We start from the raw sequence: 21,546 nt of genomic DNA, 5'->3' as shown, positions 1-21,546 counted from the left end.
TTAAATTCTGCCTTGACTTTTTAAGACCTACATCTAATATCTCAGTGTAGTGTGGTGCTTCTTTCCTTCTTCTGAAGTCATGTGCTCTGTTAAGATTCCGTTCACAGAATTGAATGTTTTGCCTCACTTGTATCTGAATTTCCGACAAGACCTTAGTAGTCTACCACTATTTTTGAGACATTATTTAAGTAAGTGTAGTACAAACCAAATGACAAATGCTGAAGTGAAATTAAATGTTTAGGGTCATAAAAGTAATTTAAAGCCCACCATTTAAAATCCTGGCTGCTTTCATTGACTTTCTTATTTACCAGGGAACACATTTTTCTCATGATTTCTAACTGAAGATCCAGAAATGTAGTAGTTCCTTTTTTCTATTTTTTAACTACTCAGGAAGGGAATAGATTGCCTCCTGTGCCTCCCTCCATTCCATGCTCCTCTACTCCTGTAGTTTCCCATCTTTGTTAGGGTTTATTCCTCCCAATTCCTGAGAATTCTGGGGTTATCTTTCAAAGCACCTATCACACTGTATTATGGTAGTCTTTTTTTCCTTATTCAACTTTTCCACTGGACAGTGAGCCCCTTGATTTCATAGACCATATTTCGTCTAAGATTCAGCAGTGAACAAAAAAGACAAAACACTTGTCCTCAAAGATTGAATAAATCTTTTAACATGTAATAATTGTTGGAACCCACCATATAGAGTAGAAATGATGGTGAAGACATAGTTCCTGCCCTTAAGGAGTTTATAATCCTTCGTGATTTCTGTGGCTCATTTTGGCAAATTTTACTGCTTTGCAAATACGTATGGATGTCTAGCTTAGATTTAGCTATATATGACAATTTTTCCTGTTGTCTAGACCTTTTAGAAACTGAGCAATTGCCACTTCCATTTATTCACTTAAGTGTATATACTGAATACCTCTTAGGAGCCAACACCTGTTTAAGAGGTAGAGATATAAAAATGAGTCAGATAAATTATCTTTATGATCGCTGTTGAATCCTAATGCTAAAATTTGTTTTGCTTTGAGAGAAGATGTTACATCCTAAATTACCTCTGTTTTTTTTTTTTACTTCCTAAGAGAAGGAAAGAGGTAAAGCTGGAACAGGAAGCCAATTCCTAGGGCAGTCCTCTTGTTGATTTGGAGAAATAAAACCCCTCCCAAATCCCTAAATAAATAAACGTGAGGAGAGATTTCTTTATGCAAATTTGACATTAAAGAAAATGTTGCATCGTTGAGGAGCTAATAGAAGAGATTGGACTCAGAAAAGGAAAAAAAAACAAATTGACAATTGGATTTTCATTTGGATTTTGATTAAGTGCATTGAAAGATCAGGTTTTAAATTTAGTTTGTGTCCGTATTCTACTTGGGCCCTTAAAACACACCAGATATTCATATGCTTATGCTTCTAAAATTTTGTGTTTGAGGATAGCATGGCAAAATATACATATATTTTTTTAGTTGTGCTTTATTAATTTGGGTAAAATTTGTTAGTATCTCTAAAGTGGGTGACTTTTGGTTCTGTTCACTGAAACTTTAAACAGAAGAAAAAACAAAATTGTGCTTCTTTTTAGAAAGTCCTACTTTGAGTGTAAAGGGTCTCTGCTCCCTCCTCGCTTGGCATCTATCCTGGCCTTCATCCTCCAGCTCTTCAAAGAAACTAACATAGACATTTCTGAGGTTGAACTGCTCCTCCCTGGCATCTTAAAATTGTTGGTGTTGGTCAGCGAACCCCAAGGTTAGTTTGAATCTGTTTGTTATGCTGTTCTTTTCATAAATTAAGAAAGTACTCTTTCCTATCAGTTAAATGGATGGCTAAGTGCTTGGTTATTTAATATCAGTTTCTATATATTGTGGCTGACAAACTCCAGCAGATAGCAGAGGTTGGGCATGATAAAATGGTTAAACACTGACATGTTTCAGAGTAGTTTACTTCTGTTTTGTTTTTTCCCCCAAGGCAAACAGTTTATGTAAGGACTACTTCCTCTAATTAGACTTGTTGACCTTTTAAAGAATATTTGTTTAATCTGACTACAGTATTAAATGCAATTTGTTACCTATCATGTGGTGAGGGGTCAAGGTAAGTTCTTCCGTTCAGGTTGCCGCCAGAATATCTAAGCTGATTTCACAGGCAACCTGTAAGGATCCTTTGATCCTAGTCCTTTTGTTTTCAGTCTCATCAGCCTTACTGCTAGGGATCTCTTTAAAATACCATTTATCTGTTCCCCACTGTGAGTAGCATGCTTTAATAAGCTTATTGGGAATATGCAGAATAGTAGGGATAGCTCTATCCTGAAGGAGTTTTTAATGTAAATAGAACGCTATGTGTGTAAGGGTGTGCGTGTTCTCATGATAATGTGATTGTTCAGGGTAGGGCTCCTCGATGTTTCTACCTAAGTACCTCTAACTGCTGTGATGAGTAAGTGCAATGTGCATCCTGCAGAATCTGAGGGTACCATCCAAATTGGTAAAGCTCAAAGAGCTCTTTGAAAGGTTCCATTTTATCTCAAAATGTATGCATATTTTGTTTAAATCTGTTTATTTTAATAAGTAAAATGTTTGTCTTATTAAAATGTTTCCTTTCTCCTGAGCATGATTTGTAAAAGCTAAGCATGGTTTTACAAAAACTGTTATGATGTGTTCATATGGAATGCCCTTACCTGAGAGTAGCATCTCTTCACTGAAAAAAATACCCAGGTAGACCCCAGAGTCATGTTTAGAAATTTTGTCTTCGTTGAAAACTTACACATACTTTTAGTGAAAGCCTACTGTGGTATTCAGTACAAAATTTGTTGAGACAGAGCAGACGGTATAAAATTTTACCTAGCCTTTGTTTTGGTTATAGTAATAATTATCAGGAAGGAGGCTAGAGTGTGGAGGTGAATTTTGCTGCTCACATCTAGCTAGTGAGTGCATCACATGTTTGACATGGGTAGAATACAGAATTCGCAGTCTCTGCATTGCTGTCTTTGTAACCTGAGGAGGTAGTATTAAACAGATTTTGGCTGTGAGAAAATTCTCTCTGACTCTCCTTGTAGCCTCACTGCTTAAAAGAATAATTTGTAAAATCATAGAAAGTTAGTCTTACTACATGACTCAGCAAGTCCACTCCTAGGTATATGCCCAAGAGCATTTTAAACATACGTCCACTCAAAAACCTGTACTCAAGCGCCGAAAGAACTCCACTTCTGGCACAATAACATAAGGAGTTCTGCTGACCCACTCCCCAGCAAAACTGATGAAAATTATTTAAAAGAAAGTATCTAAATTTTCTCGAAATAGTCCTAAGAGTAGAGCAAATGGAGAAACATTTGTTTAAGAAAATCTGAAACTTTAACTAAAGTTTAACTAACTAAACTTTAACTAAACATTTGTTTAAGAAAAACTAACTAACTAAACTAACTAACTAAACTAACTAACTAAACTTTAACTAAACTAAACATTTGTTTAAGAAAAACTTTAACTAAAGTTTAACTAACTAAACTTTAACTAAACTAAACATTTGTTTAAGAAAATCAGAAACATCAGGAGTCTGTGGTATTTGAAGGAAGACCACTCCTTTCTTTATTCCCCCAGCGCAGTAAGACAGAAACTCTACTCCAGACTAGTAAATCCAAGAACATAGGGCTTCTTCTCTCCCCGGCTCCCAGTAGGAGGGCTGTCCTCCTATGAGAGGCAGAATATCAGTATTTCTCATCTTGCCCCCAAGCTACCTGATGCTAAAGTTATATTCCAGGCAATTGTGGCTAAGAAGTGGGCCCTCCATTCTGTTCCTGGGGTACCAGTCAGCCTTGCCACAGCTTAAATGTGTGAATTCCCTGCCAAGAGAAGCAAACTGAGGGTCCCTGGGACTGCTGCCTCTCCTCCCACAAGCACTCAGCTCCTAAAGTGGATATGTCACTCAGAAGTAGCACCATTGTCCCTGTCCCCATCACCAGAGCCCTGCATCTGAGATGTTATCTGGTGGAGAAGTAGAGGGAGGAGAAGCTGAGCATAGAACAGAGATCAGATCTCAATCAGTCCCAAAGGAACTAACTTCATTTGCAAATGAGTGTGGAAAAAGTTCAACCATAGGGTTCTATCAAAAATAATGGAGTTGTGGTGATAGGCAATAGGTAGGAGAATAATAGAATCATTGGGTATATAGGCTAATCTGTAGACCATCTAGTTTGGTGAGAGAATTGGTGAAAGAGACCGCTGGAAGGAACCCTTGGATCAGAATCTCAAACACCACAGAAATCCCTTTAAAACAGCCTGAACTTGATGAGATCAGTCTATAAGACAATATATGTCCCTGGGCATTATAGGAAACAATAGAGCAATCAGCTTTGATTAGTGGAACTTAACAGTTGAGTGTGGTCAGAGAAAGAGACAGAGCCCTGTCAAAACCACTGTCTTAGAATGGAGACTGTGGGCCTACCCGAGGTTATACCACCTGAGGAGCAATGTTAGAAGCTTCACACTGGGGACCATTGTGGAAGAGGGAAGAAGTACACCTCACTAAAAAATGTCCAGTTTTCAGCAACATAAAAATTCCAAGACTGCAAAAAGACAGAAATATGATCCATACACTGGGGAAAAAAGCAGGCAGCAGAAACTGCCAGTGAGAGCAATCAGATACTGGACTTAATAGGCAGACTTCAAAGTAGCCATTATAAGTATGTTGAAAGAATTCCAGGAAAGCATGATTAACAAAGTAAAGGTAGGTATGATGACATTGTCACATCAAATAGAGAATATCGGTACCGAGACAGAAGTTAACCAAAAAAAGAACCAAAAGGAAATTATGAAGTTTAAAAGTACAAGAACTGAACTGAAAAATTCACTTGAGGGGCTTGTTACTGGATCTGAATTAGCAGAAGAAAGAATTAGCAAACTTGAAGATAGATGACAAGAGATGATGCAATTTGAAAAAAAAGAATGAAGAAAAATGAACAGAGCTTTAGGGAAATGTGGGATACCATTAAGTGCACCATGATACATATAACCCAGAAGAGGACAGAAAAGTACAGAAAAAAATATTTGAAGAAATAATGGCTAAAGATTTCCTGAATTTATTAATGAACAATAACCTATACATTCCGGAAGCTCAGCTAATTCCAAATAGGATAATTTTTTTTAATGTTTATTTTTGAGAGACAGAAAGCCGAACAGGGAAGGGGCAGAGGGATAGGGAGACACAGAATCTGAGGCAGGCTCCAGGCTCCACACTGTGAGCACAGAGCCTGACATGGGGCTCAAAGCCACAAACCATGAGTGAGATCATGACCTGAGCTACAGTCAGACGCTTAACTGACTGAGCCACCCAGGCGGCCCTAATTCCAAATAGGATAAATTCAAAAAGTTCCACAATAAGATGCATCAGAGTAAAAATACTGGAAGCCAAAGGCAAGGAGAAAAATTTTAAAGCATCAAGAGAAGAAAGACTCATCGCTTACCACAGAACCCCAGTTAGGTCAACAGCTAACTTCTCAGCAGAATTAATGGAGGTCAGAGGCAGTGGGATCACACTTAGTGATCAAAGAAAAAATTCTCAACCAAGAATACTATATTCTGTAAAACCATTACCTTTCAAAAGTGAAGATAAAATAAAAATATCCCCAGATAAAAACTGAGAGAATTTATTGCTAGTGGACTAGCCTTATAAGAAAGGAAGGAAGTTCATGGGGGCTCAGTCGGTTAAGTGGCCGACTTCAGCTCAGGTCATGATCTTGGGGCTGACCCACGTCTTGGGGTTCGAGCCCCACGTCAGGCTCTGTGCTGACAGCTCAGTACCTGGAACCTGCTTTGGATTCTCTGTCTCCCTCTCTCCCTGCCCCTCCCCTGCTTACAGTCTGTCACTCTCTCTCAAAAATAAACATTAGAAAAAAATTAAAAAGAAAAAAAAGTTCTACAGAATGAAAGTTAAGTGACCTCACACAGGAATAACACCAGTAAAGCAATATGTAACTATAAAAGTATAAGTGTATATTTCTTTATCTTTATTCCCTTAATGGGTTTAAAAAGCAAATGAATAAAATGAAATATTAAAAAAATGATATATAATGTATTATTGGGTCTATAACATATAGAAGTGCAGCATATTTACCAGTAACAGTACAAAGGAGGTGGTGGGAGCAAAGCTATATTGGTCTAAGAAAATGACTCCAGATAATAACTCAAATAGAAACAATTATGAAGAGAATTAGGGATGATCAACAAGGTTAATATAGCAAAAGCTTAAATATATACCTGCTTTCCTTTCCTCTTCTTCCTTTCTTCTCCTTTAGCTTCTTTGAAAGACAAAATTATATAAAATAAAAACTATGAAAGACAAAAAATTATGTATTGTTGGGTTTGTAACATTTGCAACGGGAATATGTATAAAAATAATACCACAGTGGTGCCTGGGTGGTTCATTCTACTAAGCATCCAACTCTTGATTTCAGCTCAGATCATGTGAGTTTGAGCCCTGCATCGGGTTCTGTGTAGAGTATGGAGACTGCTTGGGATTCTCTCCCTCCCTCTCTGCCCTTCCCCTGCTCACATGCACATTCTTGCTCGCTCTCTCTCTCTCTCCCTCCCCTTCTGTCTCAAAATAAATAAACATTAAAAAAAATAATACCACAACAAAGGGGGAGGGGAATAGAGTTATGTAAGAATAATGTTTCTGTATTTCACTGAATTCATGTAAATCGGAAGCTCTGATAAGATATGCATGATATGCCTAGAGCAACTACTAAGGAAATAATTCAAAACTAATGAAAAATCATTAAAGAAATTAAAATGCTAAGTTTTAAAATATTCATGTAATACGAAAAGAGAGCAGTAAAGGAGATTAGAAGAGCAAAAAACGCAAGACATTTAGAAAACAAAAGGTAAAATGACTAATATAAATCCATCTATAGCAACAGTAACAGTAGTTGTGAAAGGAGTGAACAAACTAATCAAAAGTAGAGATCATTGGAATGAAAATATAAAAAGATCTAATTCTATCCTATCTACAGGAAACACTTTAGATTCAAATACTGAAATAATAAAAGGATAAAAAAACTACATCATGCAAACTGTAGCTATGGAAAGCTAGGCCAAAAAATTGTTACTAGAAATAGAGATGTTTTATAGTGATAAAGGATCACTGTATTTAACAACTTATAAACGTGCACTTAACAAAAGGGCACCAAAATATAGGAGGGAAAAACAGAAATGAAGGGAGAAAGAGTTCAGTAGTAAGAGCTGGAGGATTTTTGTTGTGTAAAGAGCTTAGAAGTTCTCATTCTCACCCTCACAACAAGAAACAAATCTTATCAGACTGAAAAACAACTCTTCTTAGATGCATCAGGGAATTGAGGTCATAGAGCAAACTGTTGCCCCCAAAACTGAGCATAGAGCAGTTTGTCAAATGCAGTGTAAATATTTCTTCCAGTGTCAGCTCCTGGTCCTCGTAAGCTGTGATTCTCTGAATCTGTCTCTCCACTTAAATGATCTAATAAATTGTTTCTTTTTTCAAAATAATAATTGGTGATTATACCTTACAGAAAGCAAACTGAATGACAGCATTATTCTGAGGATTGGGAGAGAGGAATTTGGAATACTGTGTTAAAAGGCACCTGTACCACCCCTGAAGGAATGCAGTGCTATTTGAAAGTAGACTTGGATTAGTTGTATGCTACAAACTCTGAGGCAACCACTAAAAAAAATTTTTTGAATAAGTGTATTTGATTATACTAAGAAAAGAGAAAAAAATGGAATCAAAAAATCCTCAATTAAACCCTTCAGAAAAGGCAGAATAAAAGCAAATGATTAGAAAAAAAGAACAAGAGCAATGAATATAAAAGTTACATGTATGTGGGGTGCCTGGGTGGCTCAGTCAGTTAAGCATCGACTCTACATTTCAGGTCATGATCTCACAGTTCGTGAGTTTGAGTCTTGCATCAGGTTCTGCTCTGGCAGTGTGATGCCTGCTTGGGATTCCCTCCCTCTCTCTCTCTCTCTCTCTCTGCCCCTCCCCAGCTCGCTCTCTCCCTCTCTCTCTCTCTCCAAGTAAGTAAATAAACTTAAAAAAAAAAAAAAAGGCATTACATAATGACAGACTGGGACTAGAGATAACCTCTTCAATCTGATGAAGGACATCTATGAAAATCTTAGAGCTAACATCATCCTTAATGGTGGAAGATTATATGCTTTCCCCCTAAGATTAGGAATAAGACAAGGATGTTCACTCTTGCTACTTCTATTCAACATTGTACTGGAAGTCCTAGTCAGGGCAAGAAAAATAAATTAAAGGCATCTAGCTTGGAAAAAAGGTAAAATTAACCCTATCTGTAGATGATTTGATCTTGTATATACAAAATCCTAAGCACACCACTAAAAAGCTATTAGAACTTATAAACAAGTTAAGCAAGGTTGTAGGATACAAAATCAAGACACAAAAATTCATTTTATTTCTATATACTCTCAATGAAAATCTAAAAATGAAATTAAGAAAATGATTCCATTTACATTTCCATTTACAATTAAAAAAAACAACTAAGAATAAATTTAAGAAAAGGGAAATACAAGCTTAAGATCTGAAAAATACCAAACATTGTTGAAAGAAACTAGAGAATATCTAAATAAATGGGAAAAAACACCCATTTCATGTATCTGAAGAAGTAATATTGTTAAGATAGTAGTATTCCCCAAATTGGTCTACAAATTCAGTGTAACTCCAGAATAGTTGAAACAATATTGAAAAAAGAACAAAATTGGAAGATTTATACTTTCCAATTTCAAAACTTAGTACAAAACAACAGTGATCAAGACAGTGTGGTATTGACGTAAAGATAGACATAGATCAGTGGATTAGAATCGGAAGTCCAGAAATAAACCCAAAGGTCTGTGGTCAACTGATTTTTTTGACAAAGGTGCCAAGATGATTCATTCGGGAGAAAACAAGTATTTCAACAACTTGTGCTAAGTCAAACACATATCCACATGCAAAAAAATGAAGTTATACCTTTATTTCACGCCATACGCAAAAATTAACTCCAAATAGATCATGGACCTAAATGGCTGAGATAAAACTATAAAACTCGTAGAAAAAGCAAACTAGTAAATCTTCATGACCTGGATTTGGCAATGAGTTGTTAGGTACAACAAAAGTACAAGGCAAGAGAGACATAAATTGGACTAATCAGAATTAAAAACTTTTCAGGTACCTGGATCACTCAGTTAAGTGTCCAATTTTTGATTTAGGCTCAGGTCATGATCTATATAGTTTGTGAGTTCAAGTCCCACGTTGGGCTCTGTGTTGTCAGCACAGAGCCTGCTTCAGATTCTGTCTCCCTCTCTGTCTGCTCCTCCCCTGCTCACTCTCTATCTCTCTCTCTCTCTCAAAAATAAATAACCCATTAAAAAGAAAACTTAAAAAATTTAAAACTTTCATGCTTCAAAGGACAATCAAAAAAGTGAAAAGAAGGTTCCCAGAATGAGAGTTGCAAATCATTTATAGGATAAGGAACTTTTACTTGGAATATATAAAGAACTGTTACAACTCAGTAATAAAAAATTTTTTTATATAGGCAAAGGGGGACGCCTGGGTGGCTTGGTGGGTTATTGCATCTGACTCTTGATTTCAGCTCAGGTCATGATCCCATGGGTCATGGGATCAAGTCCTGTGTCGGGCTCTGCGCTGTCAGTGCAGCGCAGTCCTCTAAGTCAAAAAATTAGATTCTCTCTCTTGTCCTCTAACTCAAAAAAATAAACTTTCAAAAAAAATAGGCAAAGGATTTGAATAGACATTTTTCCAAAGAATATAAACAAATGGCTAATAAGCACCTGAAAAGGTGCTCGACACGATTAGTCATCAGGGAAATGCAAATCAAAACCACAGTGAGATACCACTAAGTTGGGTATTATGAAAAAGTCAGATAATAACAAAGTTTGGTGAAAACATGGAGAAGAAATCAGAACCCCTAGTTACTGCTATTGAGACTATAAAATGGTGTAGCCACTAGGGAAAATAGTCCAGTCATTCCTTAGATCGTTAAACATAGAGTTACAATGTGACCTAGCAATGTCACTCCTAGGTATGAACCCAGGACTAATGAAAACATATATCCACACAGAAACTTGTATATTCGTATTTATAGCAATTTATTTTTCATAGTAGCCAAAAGGTAGACTGTCAACTGACAGATTTTTTTTTAATGTGATACAGCCACACAGTGGAATATTATTTGGCCATAAAAAGGAATTAAGTCCTGCTGCATGCTATACAACATGGATGAACTTTGAAAACATTATTTTAAGTGAAAGAAGCCAGTTACAAAAGACCACATATTGTATGATTCCATTTGTATGAAATGCCCAGAATATTAAATCGATAGAGACAGAAAGTAGATTTGTGTTTGCTTTTAGGGTATATCAGAAAATAGGGAGTGGTAGCTAAAGAGTGTCAGGTTTCTTTGCATAGTAAATATTCTAACATTGTAGTGATGGTTGCACAATTCTGCAAATATACTAAAAACATGGAATTGTACGTGTTAAGCGAGTAAAGCTGTTAATGTAAAGAAAAACTGAAAAAAAACCCAGCTTTTTAAAAAGTTCAGTTCAGTTAAATAAACCAAGATGGCAAATATTTTTTTTAAAACACAACTGTACGCTGATATCCACAGAAGCTTGATTCATAATAGCTTCAAAATGCAAACAACCCAATTGTGCAGCAACTAATGCATGGATAAACAACATGGGGTATCTCTATACAGTGGAATATTATTTGACCGTCAAAAGAAATAAAGTACACATTCTACAACATGGATGAACCTTAAAACATAATGCTAAGTAAAAAGGCAGTCAGAGAAGACCATGTGGTGTATGATCGTATGTATATGAAATTTCCAGAGAAGTCAAATCCATGAAGACAAAAGTAGATTCGTGGTTGCCAGGGGCTGGGGGAGGAAGAAATAGGAGAATGTGACTGTTAAGGGGTATAAGGTTTTCGGGGGAGGTGATGAAGTTGTTCTTAAATTAGACAGTCGGGATGCCTTCTCAACTCTGTGAATATACTAAAATCCAGTGAATTGTATACCTTAATAGGTTGGTTTTGATGATAAGTGAATTGCACTTCAATAAAGCTTTTTTTTTTTCTTTTTAAATCAATGCTTAATGTTTTCTGTGAAGACTGTTTCTTCGTATTCTGGTACTTTATCCACAGAAGAGCTTTTGGGGGTTGTTTTTCAAGAAAATGTCTTTTAAGAATGAATTATACTGATTTCAGAATTGTATCTAATATGAGGAGTTATTTGTTCAGTGAAGACAAGTGTGCGATATCTTCTTTATCCACCACCCTCATACCATAGAGAACATTACTAAGTACATGTGATTAACTTAAGTTCATATGTGTCCTCTTTTGTGCTCCTGCTATAATGGATTAGAGCTTCTGAAATTTTTATTCTTAGAGTGCTTTTTTCCCAGCTATTTATATTAGATGTGCCAAAAACAACACAACAAAAATTTAATAGCATTTGGAACATACTAAATTTTCTATTTTCTTTCTTGATATTTTTCCAATTTTACATACAAATGCACAATTTTAAAGGATTTGGTTAAATATTTAAAGAATACAAATGTTCTTTTTATAACTTCACTGTCTTTTTTGAAAGAACGATAGCATCACAGTTGATTTATACACATACACACACACACATCTTTGGCTAATTTTAAGTGAAGGTAAATTGGTGGTTTCTAATTTGTTAGTGAGTAGGAGGGAGGAATATGCCTATGAATTTTAAAAAAATAAATCTGCTTGTCTGTAAATCAGCTGAATGATTAAAAGCTATCTTTTGTCAGCATGTAACTACTTGCAGGATGAGGATGATAGAATGTTTTTGAATATGGGGTCTTTCTAAAAGGCCTATCTTTACATTTATTTTTTCAGTTTTAAGAGTGTAAAAAATAAACTCTTAAGGTTTTTATATTTTCTTAGAATGGGAGATAAGGAGATAGAACTTTAGAACAAACCAAAAACTCAGAACTATTTCATTTTGAAAAATAACAAAACTGTACAAACTTTAAGAAAACAACATATTTCTCTAAATTAAGAGTGTTCATAAAAATGAGGATCCAGATGGTCAATTCAGACACAGTGTGTGATGCTATAATTTTTCCTCCTAGTGAAAAGGCTGGCCACAGAGAACCTGCAATACATGGTAAAAGCCTGCCAAGTGGGGTCAGAAGGAGAACCCGCCGCCCAGCTGACTTCTGTGTTTAGGTAACTGGAAAATACGCCAACTGGCAAGGGGACTATTGCCAGCCATTTGACAGCCAACATGTTTTTTAAATAACTAATTATCCAAAACATAATGTGTTACTACTTGTTATAGTATTTCAATTATTATATTTTTGGCAGTGGTTTTGTTACACTGTGTTGTTTTATTAAAAAGACAAAAGTGCCAGGGAGGAAGACAAGTGAGCTGACTTCAAATTACCTGAGAATTGGATGAAGAAGACTCCTGCATGTATTTAAGAGAAAAAAGTCAGGATATGTGGGTCATGATGACAGGTGCACAGGCCCTCAGAGCTGCTACACATGTTACTCAGGATCCAGTGTAGAAGTACACATGACTGGTTGTTTCACTTGCTGTAGATACTATAGACCCAGAAAGCTTCATTGTATTTCAGTTGTGAAGCATGGACTGTATAAGAGTAGACCTGCTGTTAGTTCCCAAGAACAGTAATGCAACGGGAGGAACATTTTCTGTGTTTTGTGTTGTTGTAACATTCTGTGTTTTATTGTTGTTTCCTGCCTTGCCTCCTCTAGAATCTTGTGCTTTCTGTTTGGGCAGTATTTTTAAATATTTCTTTTTCACAATTTCTACCAGTTCCTTTTAATATATGTATCTCTGCCCTAACACTGCCATGAGAAATAATGTGGGTCCATTTTCTTCAGTGTTGGCTCTTTGATTCCTCAGTTCGTTTTCTCCTCACATAATTGGCACTCATCAGCTGTTTACAATTTATTTAAGTTGGGATCACATGAAATAAATAGTGGCTTTGTAAGAATTATAAAACCCTAGGGGCGCCTGGGTGGCTCAGTCGGTTAAGCGTCCGACTTTGGCTCTGGTCATGATCTCACAGTTCATGGGTTCGAGCCCCGTGTCAGGCTCTGTGCTGACAGCTCAGAGCCTAGAGCCTGTTTCAGATTCTGTGTCTCCCCCTCTCTCTGCCCCTCCCCTGTTCATGCTCTGTCTCTGTCTCAAGAATAAATAAAACCCTAATAAGGGAGAAAGGATTTTATATGAACGAGGAAGATTGCATGTTTGTTATGTGCAACGTATTAAGCTAGGTGACTTTTTTTTGTTGGGGAGAGAGTGGAAATTTTAGGGTTAAAACATATAATTTTTTATAAAGGCCTCCTCTGGGTCTAAAATCTCCAGTTAAGGAATGTAAAAATATGTATTATGAGTAACTTGTTTTTCTCATAAAAATATTGTTTGATCTATTTAGAAATACGATGAACTAAGAAATACCTAGGAAGCTGGACTCATTTTTTTCTACATCCTTACCGCTCAGATTCTGACATGCAGAGAATAGCAGCAAAGTCCCTGGGACTAGATTTCCCCCCTTATTCTCCCTTCTCAGGTTCCAACCCTTCCCTCTTCCTACCAGTGCCGTGGTTCTGGTCATGCATAGCTCACGCTGAAATAGGCCATTTCTGTCCTTAAGTCTTCATAGGGCATCTAGATTCTTAAGGTAATCTTACATGAAATGATCTTTCTTGCGTTCAGGTTACAGCTAATTGTTATATAGATACCAGCCCTGGGAACTTCCCCAGAAGTAATCCTTTGCAACTTGATTTACTTTCAGGCATTTTATCCAGGATTATGGTACGAGGTACGATAATCAGATTTACAGCATTTTAGAAACAGTAGCAGCATTGGACCAGCAGGTTGTTATCCATTTGCTTTCTACCCTCACTCAGTCTCTGAAGGATTCAGAGCGGAAATGGGGCCTTGGCAGAAATATCGCACAAAGGTATGTTTGAAAATCTTATTACATTCTTTTGGGCAACGATTATAAAATTTAAATTCATTTCCTAGAAATGGTTTATTTTCCCATTCCTAAAAATTTGGGGTATGTTGGAGTTGACAAATGTTTCCATACTATGATTGACACATCGCAATTCACATACAGTTCTTTTCAAAGTGACCACCTTTGAAAGCTCTGTGTTTCATCAGTGCTACTATTGCTCAAAACACATTCAGTGTTCCTCATTGGGAGGTGGACTTTAGAGCCTCAGATGTGTTGCTGGATGCCCTATGAAGACTATAACACTTAAAATCCATGGTGGCATTATCTGCCCTTTGAGGGATGCCTTGATGTACTGAAACAACTGCTTCATGTGTATCCAGTGAGTAAGGTGTGTGACCCAATTAAATAATACGGTTTTTGGTCAAAAATAAGTAATAGGACTTTTTTTCTTATAGGCTTACAACCCAGTTTCAGGTTGTGCTGGACTGTGTAACATAATGTAACATCATGGAAATAGACCTGTAGTTCCTAAAGAGGTTGTTTTAGAGGAGTCAGCACTCATGACAAGTCATATGTCCCAAGTTTGTTAAAGAATCAAAGTATTTTAGTCATATTGTGTGAGTGTGTGTGCGTGTAGACAGACACTCAGGTAGGCTCAGTTTGTAAATACTTAAAACGAAAAGTAGTGGAAAAGGTAATAAATGTATCTACATCTTTTCTTTTTTCTTAAACAGGGAAGCCTATAGCAAACTTTTATCTCACCTAGGACAAGTGGGACAAGATGAAATGCAGAGACTGGAGAGTGATAATACCTAACATATTTTGTGATTTGCCTTCTCTATTATAACTATCTGAAGCCGCTTTGCACCATTCTGATTCATACTTTTAATTGTGTGATGTTCTGTTAAAAATTCTTTCTAGGATTTTTTTCTTACATACCTGTAAGTATAAGGTACATAAGTAAGGAAATAAAGGTTAATTAAATATATTATAGGACCTTTGGAACTTGGCAGAATTGCATTCTCTTTTGAAGAGTTTTTAGTTAAACTAACTTAAAGGAACCTTTTCTAACTGTGAGTGTTACATGTGTATGTCTGTTAAGTAGATTTGCACCAGTCAATACAGGAACTTTTCACTGTAATGTGACTTTCTGTCTTGTAAGTGATTTGTTTTGTTTCTTATATGTTTTAATATGATGTGGGTGTTTTTTTGTTTTCTTTTATTTTGTGTTTTTTAACATTACCTGGCTGTTCTGTGCTAGTTTTGGGGAAAGGGGGGTTCAGGAGGTGGGATTGTATGTTTGTCATCTTTTGTTATACTGTGTCTAAGGCAAGTTAATAAATGCCCAACACACTTAGCTCTGTGAGGAATGAGGCTGAGTCTGGCTAAATGAATATACAGATAGTATATAAAATGTTTTAAAACTTAAGCCAACAGTGTTTATGCTTAGGTCCCAACAGTTGCCAGATTTTTTTCTTTAGTCGTCCTTCTTTTGGGGAATTTATTAAAAGACCTCTATCAGGAGGAGGATAAATAAGACCCTTTAAGAAAAGAGAAAATAACATCTAAAAAAATCTTCAGGTTACATTATTAACAGAAGATTTCTGAGAACTCAGCCCATTTATCTCCTCATCAATTAGAGCCTTTTATAATTTAGCATCTTACATTATGTTTACAAGGAACCAGTTTAGTTTCCTTTAGCAGCTATTGTGTCTCAACTCTTTATTTCATCCAGATTTTTATTTTACCAGTTGGGCTCTTATCCTTGTCTCCTTTTTGTGGTGAGCTTTACTTGGTGAAAGAACTCCAGTCCTAGTGTTGGGAACCCACCTAGGTCTCAAAGCCAGCTCTGCTTTGTAAACCTGAGCAAGTCACTTAACCTTGCTGAGCCTCAGTTTCTTCATGGAGAAAAAAAGAATACTAATCCTTTTTCTTTTTCACGGTGTCCTAGTAAGAATCAGGGGATAATGTATGTGAATGTATTGGTGACATACATTCTATTTGAGGTGTGCAGACATGATTACTAATCATTCATGCCCAAAGGTAATGAACACCTCTCAATTTTGTCCCTTTTTCTCTAATAGGTCCTAGATGAATGAGCACCCCCCTTGGGACCCCCACCCCCCCCCCCCGTTTTTTTTCTTCAAATTTTTTCTTACACATCATGTTTGCTAACTTTGCAATAACTTACTGTTTCCTTCTTGGGACTCTAGTCTTTATCATGGTTCTTCTATTCCTCCTTTTCTAACTCAAGAAGTATCTTTAAAGATGAAGTGTATTGCAGTCAGCGAACTATACTTGTTAATGCTGTCCTTACTGTAATGTGTGAAGTCTAAAGGTGTATCTGTTGTTTTCACAACATACAAATAGTTTATCCCCCTGCCAGATCAGCTATTAGTACTTCAACAAATGGAATGAATAAAAGCCTTGTTAAGGTTACTTAGTAGACTTTAAAGCAATGAGTTTTTCATTATCGTAGTGACTTACTAAACTTAATGTATTGCTTTGCAGGTTTCAGCAAATGAAGCGTACATCTGTTTAAGGTGATGCTTTTAAAGAAGTTATTTATGTGTATATATATTTTTATTTCCAAAATAGGATTAATAAGATAGCTTTGAGAATCATGTTCCTTAGAATATGAAACTTTTAAGAGATGAGAAAAGCCACTGCTGAATCATGCATTAGGGCATATGTCTATAGATGCTAAGAATAAATAGTTTATACTTTAAAAATCCATAACAAAAAAAAAAACAATCTGTGACAACACATATGTGTAAATACATGTGTTGAAGTGTGTTTTTAATTGAAGAAAAAAAAATGTATGACTCAGTTCATTTTCTTGAAAATCTTCACAGACCCTTCACTTAATAGGATAATCTTACCTTTTTTCTATTCCCAGACTTAGAGTAAATACCTTATTCCTGCTTCCTTAATATGTATTTACCCCTAAAGAACCTGTACTCTGTGGGGCTGCTGCTTCTCTCTCTCTATTGTAAGCCGTTCTCTTTTGGTGCAGTCTGAGAGTACATTCTCATTTCTCATGTCCTTTGGCCTGACATCTGTGTTTTCCTTCATCTTCTCAACCCTTCCTTGGTGATACTCCTCCTCCCTACATACTGTACTTTGAAAGAACCCTCATGTTCTCCTTTCCGGTCCCCAGTGGTGAGATGTGGCTCTTCACTTGCTCCGTCATAACATTCTTCTAGTAGTGAACTGCGAACACTAGCTCATAATTTCATCTCTGAAGTCTATTTCTAGTGCTAATTTCTCTCTAAACCCCTCTAGTTGGATCCTCCTGAAATCTCAAGGCAACATGTCAAGCTGCACTTGTCAATTATTTTCAACTAGCTGCTGCCTTTTCTACCCAGGGAATACACTGTTTTCACAAGTTATTTAGCCTTGAAACTTCAGAAGCATCTTGGATTCTTACATGTCCCCCACTTTCAGGTGATCACCTGTACAGGCTCTTGGTATTTTTTTCTTTTTTCCATCCTGTACACCCCAACTGTCTTTCCTACTGTGCTCTATTGATCTTCTTACCTCCTTATCTCTGATCTTCTTCCCTGTAATTCATCCTCACACAGTTCTGGCATTAGTGTTGCTAAAATAATCCTTTCTTCCTGTTACTTTTCTGCTCAAGGACCTCCAGTTACTTGCCAGTGTCAATAAGCTGACATTCAGACTCTTCAGGAGACTTTCTGCCATCCGACTCTACCTTTTCTATGCAAACTTAACTCACACAGGAGACTAGACTGCCTTAGACATCTGAATGCCATGTTCATTCTGCACTCTGAGCTTCATTCAGCTTGCCAGGAGAGAATACTACCCTTTCTATAGAAACCTAGCCTTAAGACACTTAAGTAGGAAGACAGTTAAAATATAAGTATTCCAGTCAAATAATTTCTGTAAAATATCAGATGGAATATAAAAGAGATGATTGAAGGACAACAGAGTGGTAGAAAGGACTTTATTAGACATTCAGATTTGGTTATGATTTAAATTTTAATTGAACATTTAATTAGGTTTTCATGGGGGAGTAAAAAACATGGAGTATGATCTCTGTACAGAAATCTTTTAGTATTGACTTCATTTGCATTAGAAGAGTTTCTTAGTTTAAAACTTTTGTATCTTTACCTATTCCTAGCATATTTTTTCTTAAGCCTATTTGACTTTTTCTACCTGGGCATCTATATTAAAAACAAAAACAAAAACAAAACTTACCTGTAGCCTGTGTGTGTGCTCTTTACCCATTATTATTTTCTTTCATGCTTCATCACAAATTTTTAAAACTATTTTGTTCTTAAAGAATTACGTGTACTTTAACAGAATCTTTGACAGCTTTTATTTTTACATCCCTTTGTTAAAATTATCTGTTCTATAAAAATTTGACAAGTTTCTGCAGTTGGGAAAAGCCTCTAGGAAACCTGTCTTCCCTCAATCCTATAGATTTTATGTAAACCTTACATTTTTCCAAAAGCTCTTCTCCTGCCTTCTCCTCCTAGGGTTAAAAATACTGCCTTGTCAGTCAAGTACATAGCATGCCAATATAAATACCATGTTTTGTTTGCTTGAGACAGTTGGTTTGGGAAGCTAGCAAAGTAGCATATTTTTTCACATATTTAATAAGATATAAGATTTGTACTTTGATTCAGTGATAATCTATATTGCTAAGATTACCAAAATAAGTACTACATGATTGGAATTGAATAACTTCTGCTTATTAAAGTTTTTGGTGTGCTAGTAGTTATCCAGTTTATAGCATTTATTGCATTTGTGAATTGTGTTTTCAGAAAATGCTGGGCCTTATTGTATATTGATAAGTTAATTGTGCATATAATAATTTTTTAAATGTATATATTTAGTTTATACTTCATCCATGATTATTACACTTCCTTTTTTATGAAAGATTATTTGAAAACCAAAATAAAAATGAACCATATTACTTGGAAGAATAATTTCTATGTTGTTCCTGTTTTAATATTCTGTGGCAAAACAAAGTTTTTTAGTCATTTCAACAGTTGAAAGGTATACAGTATACATGGGGTTAAACTTTGAAGAAAACATGAAGAAAAAGGAAGAAAAATATCTTAATCGTAACCTAACGAGAAAAATATCCTAATCATAACCAAATTGGTATTTTGTTATTAAGAATCTAAGGAACTTCATTGCACTTTACATTGTTTTAGAGATTAATGTCTTTGCTGGCTTTTCTTCCTACACAAAGGAACACTGTGCTAATACCTATGCAGTACTGTGTTTTCTTTTAGATAGTAAAATCTGAAAATGGTGTTTAAGTGGTTGGAATTTTCATGCTTTTCTTATGGAAATTCAAATTAACCTAATAATTTAACTACAAATACAATATGGTCTATAATTTTAAAGAGTAAAAATGAAAGATGAATTACTATAGTTCACTTAAATAGAAAATATATATTTGAATAGTTTCAGTGGAATTTGGTTTTATGAGCACAGTTTTCTGGAATCTTTGAGGAAAATGATCTAATCATAAGCATTCTGCGTTTTATTTTTCCTAGGAATGTTGTACTTTAGAGGCTATCTTTGGCTATACTGTAAAGAATATTTTCTAATTCTGAGTTCGATTCTGTAATATTAGTGGATAATACATTAAAGTTTCCCAAGAAAGTGTTTGCTAACATACTGATTTGTTTTAAATGAATAGTTAGAAATCTATACAGAAAATATCAAGAGTAATCTCAGGGTACCTTTTCATTATTAGTCAGGCAAGCTTATTTTTAGACCATTTTCCTTTCATTCATTGGATATAGGATGCGGGATTACAGATGTAATGGTTTTATAAGGTAAAACAGCTGGAGGTCAATTCATGTATCAAGTAGAAATTTTAATAAATCCGAAACACTTCTTGCTTAGGTTCTTTTTGAAAAGATGTCTGAAATACCAGAGTCATTTTCCTGACTTGGTAAGGCATTTAAAATATTTAGTTTACATGATTTATAAACTCTTCTAAAGAGACTCTGTAATTCTTCTAAATATCATATCAGTATCAATTTTCACTTTTCAGAACTGTAAAATTACTCTGAAGGTTTTTTGTCTAAATCTCTGGGAGGTTTTTATTTTACTTTTTCCCCTTATGCCTAGTCTTTCCTTCTCTGCTCTTTAATCTGAATAACCAGATTATTATTTAAAAATTAAAATTTTTAGGTATAACAGTGTGAAAAGTTAGTGAATTTTGTATTTAGGATTTTAAAAAGTTTGTTTTTATTTCTGAATACCAAAAGTGGTTACATGAATAAAATGACAACTTCCTGTAATGTAAGGATTGCTAAACAATTAAACTATGCCAAAGGAAAAAAGTCCAAATAAAGTCTTCCTTTTAGTAAAGTGACTTAGATCCTAACAAGATTAGGAAAAGGGAAAAACTCATGTTACACTTCTTGAATTTATGTTCCAATGTGATTTTTATTACATATATATATGTGTATATATACATATATATATATATATCTATATATTGTTATAGACAAAGCAAATCCAAAAACCTAGCCTAAATAAGAATTCTTATGCATTATTAAAAGTGGTAGTAATAAAATATGTATTGGTGGTGGAGGAAGAGTCCCACAAGTGCTCAAGATTGACATAACCTTTAACAAAGTGCAAAAACTTTTATTAGAACTACTAAGTCTAGGTTCACAGTTATGTCAAAGCACTTTATGGTGCCCAAATTAGTACAGCTAATTTTTTTTTTGTTGAGCTTTGAAATGTCATTTTTCACTAAATGAGTTTAAACAAGTGTTTGAATTATGATGTGAAGCAAGAATTTGTATAGACTTAGGAATCTTTGGCTTTGGTAGACTCCCCTTTTCCTAATTAGCATCTCTTCACATGCTTTTCAGAATCATTTCTCCCACAGCATGTGTTCCAAGTTCTATTTAGTAATTTTTAAATAATTTCAAAAATAATCTCCCCGTTCAGTTACAGAATTCTAAAGACAGTAAAATACCTTGTAATTTGAGTAACTTTTTTTTTCTTAAATGAAGTACTTCAGAGCATTTGCCTAATCCTCACAACATTCTTCTGAATTGATACGGAAATCAATAATTATCCTCCTTAAAGAATGGGAAAACTAGCACTGAAAGTTAAGCACCTAGCCCAAGGTCACAGTAACCAAGCTGAACAATCTGGGCGTTCCAACTGCTGTTCCAGTGTACTTCTATCATGCGTGTTACTGTGAATAAAACATGGCATTTAAAATTTTATAATGTCATAATACTGAGTCTATACTAGTGGGGCTGCATAATGTTAAATTTTTAAAAGAAAAATTACAAACCCAGTTTTAAGTAGTAAGGGGATTAACTACGGAAGATTTTTTTTTTTTTTTTGAAGATCATTGATGGCAGTACTTGTGAAATAAATTGCCTTACTAACATTTTCCTGTTTTCCTAGACAGTGCTGATTAGAGAAAGTCTACAACAAAGGCTCTAAAGACCCATGGAACAGTAATTGACCATTAAGTTGTCACTGAGCTACACCACAGTAAAAGTCAGACATATTGCATATTGACACACAGAGAGAAGGG

The 21,546-nt window shown here is 35.4% G+C and overlaps 1 protein-coding gene across 2 annotated transcripts in view; it reads left to right on the top strand.

Moving 5' to 3' along the window:
• MMS22L (MMS22 like, DNA repair protein) overlaps positions 1-18,904 on the top strand; it is a 128,916-nt gene extending 110,012 nt beyond the window's left edge. For both annotated transcript variants that reach the window (XM_047859195.1, XM_047859194.1), the window contains exons 22-25: positions 1,574-1,737; positions 12,135-12,231; positions 13,827-13,994; positions 14,726-18,904. In XM_047859195.1, the coding sequence (XP_047715151.1) occupies positions 1,574-1,737; positions 12,135-12,231; positions 13,827-13,994; positions 14,726-14,807 (511 nt within the window). In that variant the 3' untranslated portion in view covers positions 14,808-18,904. The remainder of the gene's footprint in view (positions 1-1,573; positions 1,738-12,134; positions 12,232-13,826; positions 13,995-14,725) is intronic.
• The last annotated feature ends 2,642 nt before the right edge of the window (positions 18,905-21,546 follow it).

The sequence above is a fragment of the Prionailurus viverrinus genome, chromosome B2, assembly GCF_022837055.1.
Source record: "Prionailurus viverrinus isolate Anna chromosome B2, UM_Priviv_1.0, whole genome shotgun sequence".
Lineage (NCBI taxonomy): Eukaryota > Metazoa > Chordata > Mammalia > Carnivora > Felidae > Prionailurus > Prionailurus viverrinus.
The sequence above is the reverse complement of the archived record's forward strand: the minus strand, read 5'-3'. Positions and strand labels throughout refer to the sequence as shown.